The sequence below is a fragment of the Poeciliopsis prolifica genome, unplaced genomic scaffold, assembly GCF_027474105.1.
Source record: "Poeciliopsis prolifica strain line A6 unplaced genomic scaffold, Auburn_PproV2 SCAFFOLD017, whole genome shotgun sequence".
Classification (NCBI taxonomy): domain Eukaryota; kingdom Metazoa; phylum Chordata; class Actinopteri; order Cyprinodontiformes; family Poeciliidae; genus Poeciliopsis; species Poeciliopsis prolifica.
In genome coordinates, this window is record NW_026562392.1 from 10,097,721 (window position 1) to 10,114,967 (window position 17,247).

The following is a 17,247-nucleotide window of genomic DNA, read 5'->3' on the forward strand; positions in this document are numbered from 1 at the left end:
ACTTGCCCATTGAACTATCAAATGCTTAATATATTTAAAATTAATTATGTTGTTATGATGTGCAACAGAAATCCTAAAATTTGATAGAGAATGCATGCACTGTTTTGAAATTAATATATCTTTGTTGTGTCACCAAGTACCCTCAGGTATTTACCATTGTGAAGCCAAAAGCGGAAATTAAAGTAATGCAAAAAAATAATAAATAAAAAAAAAAACATTTATATACCAAAACAAGTTCAAAAGAGAAGAATGTTCTCTTAAAATATAATAATTATGTACTGCGTTTTAAAAATAACAATCAATCAATCGAACAAAAAAAAGAGAAAAGAAACAAGGAAAGAGCGGCCTCTTGTGGCTGACGCCGGCATCGTCATGTTTCCAGCTGGGATCCGCGTTCTCGGTTGCTTATGACAACAGACTGTAAACAAACTGAAATAAAACAAGGCGATTCCCTTTGAAAACGCTCGAGCAAGAACCGACATCGTCTTTTCTTTCCAAATGAGCTCTCCTGTACCGATGCTGAAGAAAACGAGGCGCTCCCCCCTGCAGGACTCTCACATGGATGAACCGGGGTGAGATTACAGTTTCACCCTCAGCTCCTGAGTGCTTCAGTGTAGAACATTCAAACAGATCGTGTAGATACACCGAGTCACTCTTTGCCCTGCAGTTGCAGTAGAAAAGTGCCTTTCAAGAGGAACCTGCTGCAAGGTAGGCTGCACTCCCAGACCACCAGCAGAGCCAATACAGCAAGGGAGGAAGATTCCCTGAAGGAATATTACATTATGAATATGTTACTGAGGCTGCACATATCAGTTAAATATAAATACTTAATAATGAGGGGGAAAAGTCCTTATTACATCATAGAGTTTTAATACAATTTATTGCCTTTTTTGATGTGACATAAGCATAACTTCAGCCACAGTACTGATATATGATGTAAACAACTGATTTTTACAATATATATACATGTAAATAAATCTTTAACCTGAGTCCAAGATATTAAAAAAACTCATATCAAGAAATAATAGTTTCAAACAAATGATTAACATGATGCAACCACCTTTTGTCAATTAGATTAACTTATGCATCATTTCACAAGGCTGAAGCATGTGCGGTATTGATGAACATATCAATTATTGAATTTATTGCATTTATTTGTAGCTACAGTTGCATTTATTTTGTGGAGATCTTTTGCTGGTGATTATGTTGGGAGCCATTATTGCTTAACATGCCGGTTTTTCACGACTGACGTAAAGGTTGCATTTTTCACAGCTTTTCAGCAACGCAATATTAATTTCATCAAGGTATTTTTGCACTTCACCAACCATTAAGATGTACACTTTAATGCCTCAGAAATAAAGGCAACACAGGTTGCTGACGACCCGCTAAATCCCAGTTCTCCTCAGTCTCACACTGCGACCAACGTGGCCGCCACTTCAAAGTCCGGAGCCAGATTGAAACAAGGTACTGCACTCATTGGAATGCCGGTGAAAATTATATGTGTTCCTGTTTGATTTCCACTTCAGGAGATTTGTTTTGCACTTTAATGACCAGGTGCCCCAAGTGACTTCGAGCTCATGGCAGCCATGATGCATCGAATAAATATATTGGAGAACACACTGAGGGGTCAAGCAGTGGAAATGCACCAAAAGGTGGGAAAAAAAATACAATAAAAAACAACAACACAACACAAGTCGGGGGTCATTCTAGGGGAAACCCTAAAGACTCACACCGACAGGATGAAATTTCATAGTGTTTCTGCTTTTCTCTGAAGGATGAGATGATCTCTGGTTTGGAGGAGCAGCTGAGGTCCCGGGAGGAGCCAGGTATTTGTGTATGGCAGGCTCAGGCCTGTCCGGGTCGGGGATGTTTGTCTGAATCAAAGCGATTCGCTGACTGCTATCTTTCCCAGCGTAGATTCAGAGGGCGCGCCATGTCTGAGTAGCAGATATGAGCTGAAGAAAAGGTGCCAAATGCTGCAAAATAAAGTGCAAGAAATGGAGGTGAGATTTCCACAAAGTATCCATATCACTGAAACATCCTCGTGTTTTATGCATTTGCATTAGGACCTATATAAATAAAACACCAAGTCATTTCATAGCTGTGAAGTGGAAGAAAGAATAATTGTGTTTTCAGAACATTTCATAAATAAAAATCTGAAAAGTGTGTCATGACTTCATATCTAATTCACTCTGAATTTCCAAAATGAAACCCAAAGTAGCTAAAAGTTCGCCATGCACTCCACATGTTTTGCCTTTATTGAAGACTGGCAAGAAGAATCGTTCAATTAAAGCTTATCCCACAGTGGAGCAAGGTGTTGGCAGCATCATGCTGTGGGGTCTGAGTTGCTAGAAAGCTGGATGGAGCCAAATACAGGTCAACCCATGATGAAAACCTGTTAGAAGCTGGAGAAGACTTGAGGCTGGAACGGTCCAGTCAAAGTCCAGGCTTGAGTAGATGAATAACTTGAGCTATTTGGAAAGTAGAATGAGCAGAAAATTCAGAAAATTCCTGTCATGTCTAAAAAAATCCATATCCATATTTTCAGTCTTTTAATTAAACTTTGAAAACCGCACATTGTTTTTTTTTTCCTTTTATAACTTTGGGTCAGTGTGTGAGAATGATCTCCCTTTGTCCCGTAGAAGTTTCTGGGTGACTATGGTCTGATCTGGGTGGGAGATGAAGACACCAGCAACTCAGAAGAGAGTCCAGAGAACACAAACTCTGGTATAGTTTGATCTTGCTCTGCAGACTCTCGGCTCTCTTGTAATCAGTGCAGAAGTTTCCTTTCACCCCTCGTACTGTCTCCTGTGCAGGGCTTTCTCCTAACGGGGGCTTCCAAATGAACTTTGACCTTGTCCTTCGGAGGATCAGGGAGCTGAATGTCCTCGCAGGGGAAGGAGAGTCTTTCGTTCAAGCAACAGGGACCGGAGCCACGCTGGCGAAAAAAGATCCCATTCAGCTGAAACTGTACAGGAACGGCATCGTCATGTTCGACGGTCCGTTCCGCTCGTACCAGGAGCACAGCACCCAGGTTGGCTTTCTGCACCTCCACTCGAAACACTCCACACTTTACTGGACTGGTTGGTTCTTAAAATGACGTTTTTTTTCTTCTGATTTTCACAGCAATGCATGCAAGATCTAATGGATGGCTACTTTCCATCTGAGCTTCAGCAGAGATTTCCAGACGGCGTGCCTTTCGAGGTGCGTCTCTGCAACATTTTCTCCATTTGCAAACGTCCTGGTATCTCACAGGGAACCTTGTCCAGGTTCATGACCGTCGAGATGAAGAATTCATGATCAGGATGCCGTGGCACACGTTTCCGGGTGACGGACAAGCAGTTTGTGGGGAGGAGTCAACCAATTCAGTCGGCTTTGTGCCAGGTTTGGTCAGAACTCGTCACAGTCACGGCCCTACAGTAAAGGATGGGTCTCAATCTTTTTTTATTATTATTATTTCGGTTCTGATTCACAGAGAGGAGGCTGACCACAGATCAGTTCCTCAACAAGCTGCCAAAGGTGGTAGTAAAAGCTGGCAACGTGATCGACATCAGGGGTCCCCTGAGGAGAACTCTGCAGGTGGGCAGCAGAGATCCGTCATTTACGCCGACAAACCCAAACCTGACAAACCTCTGCTTAACACAGCGGTTCTCTCATCAGGGTCTTTCTGATGCTCCGAGCAGCAGCTCAGAGATTCTCATCGACACACCAGCGCTCCAAGCGATGATGGAGAGGTAAACAGAGTGACTATGAAATGAGGTCAAGCCTCTGTTCTGTTCAGATATTCTGCAGATCCTGGTTTTATGAAGGAAGCCCATGTTGAAAAGGCTGAAGGAGCTGGCTTCTGCACAGCCGTATTTGATGTCAGAGCCTGATTAAATTCTGATTTGCCCATGTTGACTGATGACGGAGATTCTGAGATTATTGCAGGCTGTGATGTGAAAAATGGGGCAGGCCGATCTGGAACAGCTCGGGATTATGTTCGACGACAGCAGCGGCAGAAACGCCTTGCTGCTGACAAACAGAAAAAGACTCGAGTTTTAATGCGTCATTTTCACAACATTCCCTCAGGACACAGACGATCAACTCCGGCGAACCTGACCAAGCTGCCGTCACTCTCAAGCTGAAATCAGAGGACGGGAATCTCACCTACGTGATGAAAATGAGCCTCTCAGAAACAGTCGGCCAGCTGCGAGGCTATCTGGACAAACACAGGTGGGGAAAGCATCCTCGTGAGCTTTTGACGTCTGTCAAGTTTAACTTTCATAACCATGTGGTTTCTCTCTGCTCTGCAGGGGAGCAGTTCAGCCTGGTTATGACATCATCAGTGCATATCCACACTGCAGCTTCAGCGATGACAACCGGACCCTCCAGTCCTGTGGACTCTCAGGAAACGTCACCCTGAGGCTCCGTCAGAGGCAACAAAGACACCAGTAAACTCTGAGGAGTTTGAGCCTCTCTTCTTCCTTAAGGTTTCCTGCATCCTTCAAACATTTGGAGCAATAATTAATAAAGAAAGAAATGTATGTTAAACGCGCATGATGGTTACTTCTATTTAAATTTCCACGACTTAGAATTAGAACTGATCCAATGGGCGATAAAAAAAAAAAAATTCACCGAAGTTTTATGCTAGAGAACCGGACCAGAGTGGCGTCTAAAGTTCACAAAGACACCAAAAGCACCTCAGACCCAGAGGATCAGTGATTCTGGGCCTGGTTCTCTTCCAGGTTCCCTGGCTCTCTCGTTAAGACACGTGACTCTTTGTAATACCAGATTTGGAGGGTTCTGCCAGAAAAGTAAAGAGGTCATCACTTGGTCTCTCAACTGGGTGAAGATCTGAAACATTCAGTCAAATGTACGCTAAAAAGTCTAAGAACACCCCGTATCAGTCCAGTCTCGCACCACAAAACCTAAACCCTGCAGAAAAAGCTGAGGGTTGACGTGAAGAGAGCAGAGGAAAGGATTCAGGACTCTGGATGATCTAAGGAATCATCAGATCCCTCTCTGTGCACTGCAACCTAGTAAAAATGACTTCCCTGCCATTTTGAACATGCACTAAATAAATGTGATTATTGAGGCATGGATTTTTTTTTTTTTTTAATTTTTCAGCACAAGATTATCCTCCGGCAATGAAAGATTTAACACTAGTGCCTGTAAATGTGGCCAGTTCTGCATCTACTGCAAAAATGTTCCTTGGTATTTTTAGACTAGAGAACTCTCCCTAGAAGCACAAAGCAGATTAAGTGTTTATAGTCCTTATACAACATGAACTGAGCTGTCCTGAATAATCACTACAAAGAAGAAAATTCTTCAACCTGAATGGGTTTACATCTGCCGTGCTGTGATATCTTACAAAGCTTAGATTAGCATGAGTCTGCACTGAACTGGGAACAAATCAGTTCTCAAGACAGTCACAGTAAACAACAAAACCACTGCAACAAATTCAATGAAAAACAATGTCAAAAATCTTTATTTCTACAATTTTCAGTTATAAACATAAACAACAGTATGAAAATAGACGTCTTTTTCCCTTTTGCAAAACATTTGAGATGTTAAGGCATGCGGAGCCTGACGTTCCAAAGCGAAACCTTGTGCTAGTTAAGTTTTAAGGTCCCATGAAATGAAGTATGGCTTGAGTGTCCCTGGTTAAAATCTTTTGTCTTTTTTTTTTTCCTTTTTGCATATCTTTATTTTAAAAATCCCTTTCACCTCCTGTAAAGTGTCGAGTTTTTCCTAAATGGCTTACCCTATACTTGTTGTGATTTGGGGGTGATCCCGCCATCCCTGCTGATCATCACCACGGGTTAACAACAAACACGTAGGAGAACCTGCTCCCATCTCAACATCCTTTTACAAGTGACCAGAACAAAAATGACACTTCATGGGACCTTTACAAAATCTTCTGAACATATTAACACATTATTACATGAACAAGTTAGGCAACCTCCACCCCCTCAACCATCCCCCCCCCCCAAAAAAAAAAGTTCACACCAAGTTATCAAAAAATAATAAATAACACAAAGGATTAATACTGTTTCTGAGTCATTTATCAGTCAACTACTCTGCCGAACGACAGTCAACCATTAAAACAGAACAAATCCTACAAAAATCTCTCCCAGACTAACAGTTTTTACTCCAAATTGTTAACTGTGAAGTGAAAGAGTCAGGGTTTCCTCAGCTGCTGTTATGTGACCCTCTGTTTCCTACATTCAGAGTCAGGGAATGTATTGATTATCCTACTGGTTGGTACTCTGAGAGAAAGGTCATATTGGAAGACTTCAGCTGCAAACAACCCTTCCGGTTGGTCTGAAACGAGTTAGCATTGTAGTTGCAATCGGGACAAAGGCACACGCTGGTGTCCGGTCAGAGCGACGGCCCGCGGCAGGGAGGCGAGCTCGCCAACATTCCCGCTTTAGGCCAGAGAGGATCTTTGGTAACAAAACTGCTGTAGGCCTGTTGGTGTGAGAAGCTGATTTGGTTTGAAACCCTTGAAGTCGTTACGTCCCGTATGTCACAGCACAGTCCATCGTTACAGTGTTCACCATTATAAATAGTGATGCATTGGTAACATTTCTTTGTCAATTCAGTTAAAAGCACAAAGCTAAAACATTGTCCAGTTGATTGTCAACCGCTAAAAGGAACATTCCCCTAAACAGGGAAATACAGATTTAAATAAGTTAGATTTCTGGGACAACAAACCATCATCTACTCGCATCAAACAAAGAATAAGACTGTTTGGTAACTGCTAATACAATAGAACAATGTCAACCTCATCAAACGCACACATGCACACACAAACACACAATGCTTAAAGGATCAAGTAGTAGAGGTAAGTTATTTCTAGTAGCCCTTGGACTGAAATAGACAAACTAACTGAGGATGGGAGGCGTCTGAGCTACAGCGAGGCTTGGGACTCAATGTTCAGTCAGGTGAGGGTTCTAAAGAGAAACCATTTGGGTTTGTCCTCATTCCAGGAAATTAAAAGATGGGCTTTCTTCATTCAGTATCAAGGAAAGAAAGCCTCAGAGAACAAGTGGTTGCTGCAGGTTTCGTCCGTCAGAAAGAAGTCACCGTTATTGAGTGATGCAGTTCTCCCCCATGTCCTGTGCGTAACGATCCAGAATGACATTACGCAGTTCCTCCACGTCCCGCCGGAGCTGCTGGGCCTCCACCAGCTTCTTCTGCAGCACGTCTGGTTCCATCCAGTCCTCATCCTGCTCAGAAACTGCTGGAGGTGAAAACATAAAAAAACAACAACAAATAACTAGTTCATCTCCAAACACTTCCAGATGGAAAGTTTCAAATAAATCTTAGAATTTCAGCTGAGCTTACAAGTGAGACCAAGCAGCAGAGAGAGGTTGGGGTCCTGACCCCGGGCTCGCTGCGTCAGGATGCTGCACAGCGAGCGCAGGTCGCCCAGACAGGAGGCGATCTCTGAGTGCAGCCTCTGTGTGAGATGGGCCCCTGCCGGCTCCAGGACGGACGAGGCCTGGTTGGAGATCCTCTGTTCCGGATCGCTCATCTGCTCCTGCAGCGTCAGATTCTGTTCGATCAGCTCCTGGTTCTGGGCCGACAGCTACAGAAACAAAGAGTCGGACATGGAGACGTCAGGATCCAACCGTGTTAAATGACCAGAACTCAGAACTGGCTGAAAGAGGCATCAGGAGGTCAAAGCATTACAAACAGAGGAAAACAGAATTAAAGATCCTTATACGCAAATCTTATCTAAAAAAAATCAAAAAGTTCCAAATTTTTTGTTACTCATTTCCCAAAGTAAAACTGCAATTATAGATAGATATTATATATGGAGTTTCACTTTCTGAAATAAGTGATGAAAAAAATGTAAATGTTTTTAATGATAAGGCAATGTAGGTGAATATATCCAAGAAGTTTTGGGTTTCTTCCTAAATCTAAAGGAGAAACTTTTTTAATCCTCACCTCCTTCATGGCTGTGTGGAGCTCCAGGACATTCGTATCTTTAGCCAACACTTCTTCTCTAAGAGCCTGAGAGCTGCTTTCTTCCTGAGAAATCTGCTCCTCCAAAGCCTACAGATACAGAGACAAGACAATATTAAAACTAAAAGCACACAGAGTTTGTGTCGATTTGTAGAGAGAAATACCTGGATTTGGGATCCAAGCTGTTCCATCATGCGATGTTGCTTCTCAATAACCTGAAAGGGGAAAAACTTGGTGTTTAAACAAATTTTGTTATGTCAAAATGACAAAGTACCTTATCAGCATTTTAAGAAGTGATAAACCCAAACAAAGTGGAGCCTGATTGTGAAATCGATGGAAAATCAGCAAGAGACTTAGACTGAAACATAAAGCCTAAGCTCAGATGGAATAATTTAGATTGAAGAATAATAATGTGCTAAAAATTACCTATTTAAAGTCCAGAACTATAATCATATTAAATATTTTAGAAAGATAATGCCAGTCATCTTCAAAAATCCACTCCTAAAGAAGCACGCAGAATATTAACATCCTTTTTGTCCCTACTCTCATGTGCTCAGAACACACACGCACGCACGCACGCACGCACGCACGCACGCACACACACACACACACACACACACACACACACACCTTTTTGAGCCTCTGCTGGTCCTCTCTCAAAGCGTCGTTCTCTCCTCTAAGCTTCTCCATATCCAGACACGGGAGTCTGGCTCCGTCCTCCAGGCCCTGCTGCACCCGCTGCTGCATGCTGATGAAGGCAGTAAATTCTCATCATGCATTTTCATTAAAGTGAACACATAATTCACCTGCTACTGGGGGGGAAAGACACATCTTGTACATACTCTGTAATGGTTTTCAGAAGGTCTCTCTCCCTGCGTTTCTGCTCCTCCAGCTGAGCATCTTTTTCCTGGAGCTGTGAGCGTGTTTTCTCCAGAGTGGCTTCCAGTTCTCTAACTTTTTCTTCTAGCTGGGCCGCCTGCTGCTCCGCCTCTAACAGCTGTGAAAAAAGGGCACAAGTCATGTAAGTTCGCATTTACATGACATACTTGGCTTAATGTGCAGCAGCAATTTAGATGAATTAAAGTAAGTGTTCTAACCTGCTTATTCTGACTCTGATAGTCCTCTAAGGTAGGCAAGTCAGCGAGGTAGCGCTCCAGAGTTTCAATACGCTGCTGGTTCTCCCTCTTTAGCTCTGCCTCCTTCTGACATTTCTTCTTCAGGTTGTTGATGTGTTTGTCTCGACTGCGGATCTGCAGATTCAACCAGAAGTGCGGCACAGAGTTATATAATCAGTCAAAGGTTACTACAGTCATTTGGGGCACACTCTGAACATAAGCTGAAAGCATGAATAAAGTCATTTCAGTAAAACGCTCCAGCAGCTTTCTTTCATGTTGCACTGATAAAATGAGGAAGTTGAGCAGGTCGAAAGTTATACTCAACATTAAAAATCTATTCCTGCAGTAAAGTTCGGATGGGTTTCAAGCGTGTATAGCTTTCTATACATCCTCCCCTTTACCCACTGAAGTAAAGTCGATGAAAACATATTGCTGCTAAAGAGGAAGGTCGAGTTTGCAGTTCTCAGTTCAGTTTCCTCGTAATTCTGTGGTTCCTTTGATTGCAACACTCGTGTTAGGTAGACATGTCAGATAAGCACCAACCCTTTCTTCCTGTTTCTTCATTTCCTCTGCGTGCCTCTCGCAGGCTTCCTTCAAACTCTCAGTGAGCCGCCGCGTCTCTGCCTCCACTGCACCGAGTCGGCGCTCCGCCTCAGCCTTCTCCAGCGCAGCGCAGTCGGTGCGCTCGGCAAACTGAGCTCTAAGGAATGCGTTTTCCCTCTGAGCCTCCTGCAATGCCATCATGTCATATCAGGGAATGAGAAACAACAACAGGACATGTAATTTAATGATGTGAAACCGAAGCGGCGTGTTCCGACCTGAAGACGGAACATGAACATGTCGCCGTACGAAGCCCCTCGGCCCAGCAGGGCGCCGTGAACCTGGAGTTCACTTTCCCTCAGCCGCTGCTCCAGCTGGGCCATGTGCTGCTTCTGTCTGCATCATCAGACATAAGCAATGACAATGTTATTCATCCAACAATAAATAAAGTATGACGTCAATAAACAAAAGATTCCCTTCCATCATGTCCTTAAAAGAAAAGTCCCGGCAGGAAGAGTAAACTTGTTAGAAACGTTTACCTCTCAATAATAAGCTCCTTCTCCTTCAGCAGACTCTCGCTGGCTTTAACCAGAGCGTCCCACTTGCCCGACTCCGAGTGCAGCGGCGTCGCGTACAGCGGGGGATACTGGCTCACGCCAGCATTCATCAACTAAATTAGATTCGAAAAAAGTCAATGTCATTGAGTTAAAGCTGAAATATAAATCAGGTGTCTGCGATAATTTACAAAGTCACATTTACAATTCTTTAATTTCACAGATGCTTAAAGCTTCTTCCCATTATGTTACTGCAGCACAAACTTCAGGCTATAGAAGTGTTGAGCAAAGGGTAATGTAAAGAAATTGCACTTTCCAGGACATTTTTTAACATATAACTATTAAGACTCAAATTGGTTTTCAAAACCTTTGTCAAGAGACAAGTTGCCATGGCGACCAGCACGTGGTTTATTCTCACCAGGTGCTGGAGGAATGTGTAAAGAGCATCATTATACAAATATAAAACCTTTAGAGAATCTGAAACACTTTTAATGTCTTCTTTGGAAAATATTTCTGACACCAAACTGATATAAAGGAAGCTAAGATGCTCATTGATGTACAAGTCCACCAACATGTGATTCTTTCAAAAGATCCATAGACTGTTAAAACCAGACTTAATCTCTTTGCTGTTTGCTGTAGTTTCTCAGAGGTTTTCCAAAGTTTGATGTTCTGAGAAGAAAATCTATCTTAAATGAGTACCTTAATAGTCCTTTTTTGCCCATAAAACTATGTTCAGCTTTTCCAAACAGTCAGATACTTTCACCAGTTTCCCATAACTTCAGATTTTAGCATCTGCACAAATCAAGCAAACCATCTGACAGCTGGAAAACAACGTCTTGCTAATACACTTACCTGCATTTGTTCCACTTGTAGGCGTAAAGTCTCCAGCTGCTGTTTTTGCTGCCAGCTAGACAGTTCACTACATCTGTCGTAGCTTTTGGGACTCGTGTGCTCCCGGAGCAGAGCTTGAGTCTGCAGACTGAGCGGGTTTGAATAAACCCCGGCAGATCCAGCCGCCCCTGGCTGACTCCCCCTCTGATTAGAGGTTTCTGCAATTCCAGAGAGGCTGGACCGTGCTTCGGGCAGAACCTTGTAGCTCTGCTCCAATCCCCCCCTGTACGCCTCAGACAAACAGTCTGCAGGGTCTCTAATCCCGGAGGTCTGTAACCTGACCCTGACATCGGGACACAGCCCTCCCAACAGGGCCGACTGATTCAGAGTGGGCTCCACAGCGGGAATGTCGAACCTCTGGCCCTCGTCCAGCCTCGTGTGATCCGTGGGAAAAAGCGAGTGGTCCAGCCCGTTGACGAGGCTGCGGTAGCGGCTCAGGCAGTCCGGCTTGGGTCCCACGTGATCACCTCCTGCACCCGGTTGGGCGTCCAAGTTGGGAGAAGAGGCTGATTTAGAGAGCGAGGAAGACTTGGACGTGGAGCCACTCGGGGTTCTGGAACCAGAAGATGACCTGTGACCCTCAGTTGAGGACAACGCGTCATCCGGGCCGAAAGAGCGCGGCTTTGAGGCCGAGGCGCCAGCCGTGGAGGGCATGACATGAGCAGTAGGGATGGGGATCTGACTACGGATGGGCTGGAAGGAGGGACTGCTGGTGGAACTGCAGAAATCTAAAAGAAAACAAGAAAAATCAAAAGAAAATTACATTAGGTATCATCACATAAAAGATGACTTTCTTTCCACTTAATATAAAAGTAGATTTGTTAGTCACACCAGAGGAGGACTGATATTCACGCTAAAATTTGGAATAATCATAATTTTAGTAAATAATCATTCTTTTATTTACTAAAATAATAATTATTTGCAGGCCTATTACAGAGTACTAAGAAGTCTATTACAGGTCAGTTTCTCTATTTTCAGACAGAAGTAGATGGAGTGGGGTTTATGGGTGGCCTACTTTGATGAGGTGTCACCTCTGAAAGAATTAACTGGCTCTGACTGACTCAACTCAGGGAATAGGCTTAGAATAGACTCACACCAAAGCTCTGAATGAATGCTCCATATTCGTTCCAAAACAAATCCATCAGGTGTAAAACTGGATAAAGTAAATATTTAAGAGGGTCACTCTGTAAGGCATTCAAAATGTCTTTATACAAGAAGCTCAGACATCATATTAAGCACAAAAGATCAGTGAGACAGAAAGATAAAAATTTAAAACGTAGTTCAGGATCACAAACCTGAGAGATCTGTTGAAGTCTGAAAGTCAGTGAGTCACTCCAACTCAGAAAGATCGTTTGCTGTGGCATTTTTTTTACCTAAATCTGAACTGAGGTAAGAGCAACAGTAAGTCAAAACAGGAAACTGTCTTCTGCATTTCCAGGCACCACCAAAACGATCTGCGACACGTCGGCCGACGGCTGCGTGGCGAGCGGACCCTTCACTCAAATCTGTATTGCCCCCAAAAAGCTGAACCAGCCTGGACCGAGCTCTGAGCAAATGCATGCAAACAAGCGTGCGCAGGAAAGGTTAGGGGTATTTATAGCTCACCTCTCATGTTACAGACTGATCGGTGGGCGCCGCTTATTTAAGCACCTTGCCTCCTCCCAGCGCAACACCCATCACAACATGGAACATTTTAAACCACAACACCATTAGACGAGAACTTCAGCCCCGTAACAGAATCACAAGATGATCCAACGCATTTAAACGCGACGGAAAAATTACAATTTCAGCTAAATAAATCTTAAAAATATATTAAGAAAAAGGCCTTCAGGCTCCACTGTTTCGTGAGCGGCTATAACAAGTCTAAATCGTTCTGTAACAAGAACTTTGGCAAGCGGTTTACTCAGCAGACATTCCTTCCTTTTGACAGCGTATAAAGTAACCCAAACTCAAAGCTTCTTCACACTAGTTTCACATTAAAGCTTCATCTACACATTAAAAACAAGCCAATAGTTTGGATTTAATAGTCATTTTACAAGGGCCCAGATGCCAGAGTCGTGACAACGCCAGTAGCAGATACTTTACTGCATCACAGAGAGGGAAACAATAGAAAGGCACCAGGGGGAACAGAGCAGAAACAGCATGAGTAAATGAGAAGTTGGTCTAAGTTGAGCAACCTAACCCAGAGATCAGCAACCTTAACAATTTATATTTTACTATTCATTTCATGCCTCATAAACAAGAACTCATACCTGTTTCCAACTATAACTAAAATCATTCACCAAGAGGGTGTCCTCTCACTCAGTCAGATGCACTTTGAAGCAAAACTTAGGATAATTTGGGAATGCCAACAAATTCAGAGCTATTATTAAAGAACTGGCACAATAAGTTTTACTCCTTTGTGTGTAACAAGGTAATTTGATCTCTTTCCACACTAATGAGAAATGAAGAAAAGCCTAATTAACCAAATAAGGGAAATAGCTGACACCCGAATGACATCACAGCACTGAAGCCATGCACCTTTTCTGTTGTTCTGTACAACTAATTCTATATAGAAAATTAATTACATGAGCATTTAAAACCTTTAAATTTTAAAACATTATTCCTCCCTGAATCATTTATGGTTTAAGTTTTGGTGATGGGTGGCTAGAACTGTAATTTGCAGATAATATTACAAATGCAACTTCAGTCATTCTTGGAAAGGTGTCTTGCTAGCCCAGAGTTCAGATATGTTTGCAACGGTTATTTTACAACTTTAGACATCTCAAAAGTAAGTAAAAAGATAATCCCTTTGGAAAACACGCATTAATTATTCTCTGACACTTTTCCAAGAAGGATGGATCAGTGATTTTTATTATAAAATGGTAGAAAGGATGGCAAGAAAATCCACCAAGTTCTGTCAGAACTAGGACCACATCATTGGGTAAATTTTTTTGCAACGCCGACCATTAGTACCAACTTTGTTAAGATCTAACCTAACAGGCCTAGCATACTTCTGATAAAACCATCTTGTCTATTATTCTACTGTCTTTCCTGTGGGAACTGGAGCCTCCCCTCCCAGGTGGACATTCATAACAAACCATATTTTAGAATAATATTTTTTCATCAGGTTCTAACAACAGAACCACCCCCAGAACAATATTTCCATTTAAAAGCATAATGTGTGGCAAAACAAAACAATGATCAGTTTCCACACCCAAGACAGGGGACTACTCCCTGTTCAGTTTCTGAGTAATGGCGTTCCAACAACTCATCTTCTCAACACAGCAGTGAAACAGAATCTTGGATCAGGGGTAGTTGGATCATTTTTCTATGTCTATAAAACCCTTCGGCATTAGATCACAAGCCTCTTCCCTCTCCACAAATAACCCAATGAACAAAACAACAGATAAAATCTATTCGATTTCTGCTACCTAAAAGTGTTGAGGGCATGCATTTGGGCATGCTAGCATCTGCAGTAATTCGCCAAGTACAAGTGCAGGCTGCTGTCTATGCCAGACATTCTTCAAAAGAATATTACACAACACGCCACAGGGCTAAGGAAGAGCAATCAGAAGTCATCACCTTCCATGCTGTCAGATGCTGAAGTGCCGATCCCGGTGTCCCCGCTGTCTGACGTTCCCGGCCGGCGGCCAAAACGGCTATGGAACTTCTCTGAAACAGCTGCTGTCTGCCACTCCATGTCAGCGAACCGACCTAATGTGTGTTTGGATAAAAAGGCACAAAGACAGCGGAGTGTTACATCAACACGCAACAAACTGATGCACCATGTCAACATTTTCACAGCTGAGTGTCAACTTACCAGGGGATTTGGATTCAAAATATCTCTGTGAGGTCGTCATTCCATACAAGACAATGTCACCTGATGGAAATATACATGTAAGAAGCAAATATAAGTAGAGAAATATTCTAAATGTACCTTTACTTTTAAGCATTTCCTATTAAAAAAATACAAAGTATTCACAACTCCTTTCATGAGTTATGAATACTTGTCATGAACATTTGTCATCACGTTCCAATCATACAATTCAATGTCATTAGCATGAAGGAGAACACAAATGCTAAATTCATTCACAGTGTAGCTTCTGAAAAGTGTGGTGTGCATTGTATTCAGCCATTTCTACAATGATAGTCTTAAATAAAAGCCAGTTGGAGCCTCGTTAGCAAATACCAAGTCAAGATTTAATTATAAACCACATAGATTAAACAGGGACCTCATGGATTTGACAAATAATATTATTGGAAAAATAGCATCATAAAAACTAAGGAACACATCAGAAAGCTCAAGGATTAAATTGTAGGAAAGTTCAAGTTTAGAAAACAGGTTTGGGGTGATACACATTGATCCAAAAAGCATTGTGTATTTCATCACTAGAAAATATAGCCAAGAAGTCTAGGTTAACTTTGGAGGAGATGCAGAAATCCACAGCTCGAGTGTGGATTTCCAGGTCTCTGAAACAATTTAATTCACAGAAAAAACTGGATTATGAACTCCAAAAATGTGTTGCTTATGGAAAAGTGGTGACCAAAACTGACCCAAGAGTTGACAAAATAATATCACAGGGATCAGGGGACATGATCTAATTGCAACGTACTATATTTTGGTTTTGTTTTGTTTTTTAAAAACATCATGTGATTCAGCTTCTGGTGTGTTAACCAAAATATCAACACGTAAATTTAACACTTGGCTGTCAGAGTAGAACCTCTTTAAAATATTAAGCTTGGCCTCACACGGCGTAGCTCGGTGTAAATTAAGAACAGAGTGGTTTTGTAACAGGACTCAGCAGCTGTTCACAAGCAAGACTTTCTGTTCTAAGTTACAACAAAAATAACAACATGGGCACATGTCTTACATAATAGCCCTCACAATAACTTGTTCTCTGTATTTTGGCTGCGTGAAGCTCTACGTTGTTTGGACGAGCGAGTGTGACAAAAACTGATGGGACATAAACAGAAAAATGAACCGCCGGGAAGCCAAAACTAATCTTAATCAGGAGCTAACTCAGAAAGGAAATGCCTTGTTAACGAGTCAAAGCAAGCTCGGAGCTAACCACAAGTAACCGTAACTAAAAACCGATGCTGTAATTTACCGAAACACATACTCTGTTCTTTCGGTCTAGACAAAAAGTCCAACATAGAAAAACATTTTTTGCCTTAGCGTAACATTTCTCGGTGTTCTGGGATGCGCAGCGTTGCTACCCTGCTGAGCTAATCCGTCACAAATCCGTTTCCGTCGAGCGAGCTAACAGCTAACTCAGCACTGCGATTTACTTTAGCGAAATAAGTTCCTACAGCCTCACAGTTGCCGAACAGCTCAAACGATTGAATTCACAGGGGGAAAAACGACATCTACACGCTTGAAAGCATTATAACTTACCCGACTTTCTACATGAAGAGAAACTGCATTGGTAAAATCTCAGATAAAGGCTCGTAACTGATGCCGAATCTGTACCATCCACTGCTGCTGCCGTTGTTCCGCTAGCCAACGGTTCCTCACCAAGACAACCCTCAAGACACAATGGCTGCTCGTTTAATGTCACGGCACCGCCCGCTCACACTTCAACCGCATTCATCTGTGAGCGCGTTTTAGCATGCACTTCAACTAAACAGTTACATTTCTATAATTTTACAATGATTACCCTTTAAATATGTGTAATTTGTTGCGTCTTTTGATATTCTAGCTGACATTTCCAGGTAAGCGAACGTGTGTCTCTCGTTTGACTGAATTCTACTGTAAAACAAAACGAACAAACCCGAGCAAGATGTGCTGAGAAATCCAAGATAACATGCAAATAAGCTATGCAAAGGTTTCAACGCATTTATACCTATTGTGATGATTTCTTAACATTTTTTTACAACACTGAGAAAGCTACAAATAATTTTAAATAGAATGTGAATAAAAATGTAATTTAAAAAAATTGCTTATCAAAAAAGGAAATAAATGACATTGTAACTCAGAATAAAAATGTATTTGAAGACTTGTGGTTGTGGGAGGGAAGGATCTTATGTAGCCTCTGAAGACACCTTCAAGAAGAGGATGCTGAATATTTGGAGAAGAGTCCGTCTTTGCACAATAATCTCTGGAGGTCATACAGCAGTCCCTAAAACACAAACACCCTTCTTCATCAGCTTGTTGAACCTTATTAAGTCACCAGGTCTGATGATGCTACTCCACCAGATGATGGTAACAA

At 42.3% G+C, this 17,247-nt stretch overlaps 2 protein-coding genes across 4 annotated transcripts; one reads left to right on the plus strand and one right to left on the minus strand.

Moving 5' to 3' along the window:
- Positions 1-393: 393 nt before the first annotated feature.
- Positions 394-4,537, plus strand: ubxn11 (UBX domain protein 11). The gene is made up of 14 exons (XM_055042385.1): positions 394-572; positions 668-708; positions 1,354-1,464; positions 1,555-1,652; positions 1,775-1,826; positions 1,918-2,003; positions 2,643-2,727; positions 2,817-3,034; positions 3,127-3,204; positions 3,270-3,384; positions 3,476-3,579; positions 3,661-3,734; positions 4,072-4,215; positions 4,296-4,537. The coding sequence occupies exons 1-14, from the start codon at positions 499-501 to the stop codon at positions 4,435-4,437; spliced, it is 1,422 nt and encodes a 473-aa protein (XP_054898360.1). The 5' UTR covers positions 394-498; the 3' UTR covers positions 4,438-4,537.
- A 905-nt stretch (positions 4,538-5,442) lies between these two features.
- Positions 5,443-16,534, minus strand: cep85 (centrosomal protein 85). Of its 3 annotated transcripts, none has more exons than XM_055042384.1 (14): positions 16,434-16,534; positions 14,859-14,918; positions 14,621-14,752; positions 11,018-11,784; positions 10,151-10,281; positions 9,890-10,007; positions 9,615-9,800; positions 9,054-9,206; positions 8,799-8,953; positions 8,587-8,704; positions 8,121-8,171; positions 7,939-8,046; positions 7,333-7,576; positions 5,443-7,228 (listed from the first exon to the last, which is right to left on the minus strand). In XM_055042384.1, the coding sequence occupies exons 2-14, from the start codon at positions 14,896-14,898 to the stop codon at positions 7,074-7,076; spliced, it is 2,358 nt and encodes a 785-aa protein (XP_054898359.1). In that variant the 5' UTR covers positions 14,899-14,918; positions 16,434-16,534; the 3' UTR covers positions 5,443-7,073. The 3 variants fall into 3 exon arrangements, with proteins under 3 accessions (XP_054898359.1, XP_054898357.1, XP_054898358.1); XM_055042382.1 differs by having other exon boundaries at positions 5,443-7,225; positions 16,434-16,514; XM_055042383.1 differs by lacking the exons at positions 14,621-14,752; positions 14,859-14,918; positions 16,434-16,534 and adding an exon at positions 12,352-12,696.
- Positions 16,535-17,247: the final 713 nt, after the last annotated feature.

What these genes read in the sequence shown, in the direction of transcription:
- cep85 (XM_055042384.1), bottom strand. Translation starts at nt 14,898, where the DNA reads ATGACGACCTCACAGAGATATTTTGAATCCAAATCCCCTG. An exon ending in AAGGAGCTTATTATTGAGAG is followed by an intron (nt 10,008 to 10,150) that starts GTAAACGTTTCT and finishes CTGATGATGCAG; the next exon opens with ACAGAAGCAGCACATGGCCC. An exon ending in CTTCTGAAAACCATTACAGA is followed by an intron (nt 8,705 to 8,798) that starts GTATGTACAAGA and finishes TGCCTTCATCAG; the next exon opens with CATGCAGCAGCGGGTGCAGC.
- ubxn11 (XM_055042385.1), top strand. Translation starts at nt 499, where the DNA reads ATGAGCTCTCCTGTACCGATGCTGAAGAAAACGAGGCGCTCCCCCCTG. An exon ending in TCTCACATGGATGAACCGGG is followed by an intron (nt 573 to 667) that starts GTGAGATTACAG and finishes TTTGCCCTGCAG; the next exon opens with TTGCAGTAGAAAAGTGCCTT. An exon ending in GGCTATCTGGACAAACACAG is followed by an intron (nt 4,216 to 4,295) that starts GTGGGGAAAGCA and finishes TCTGCTCTGCAG; the next exon opens with GGGAGCAGTTCAGCCTGGTT.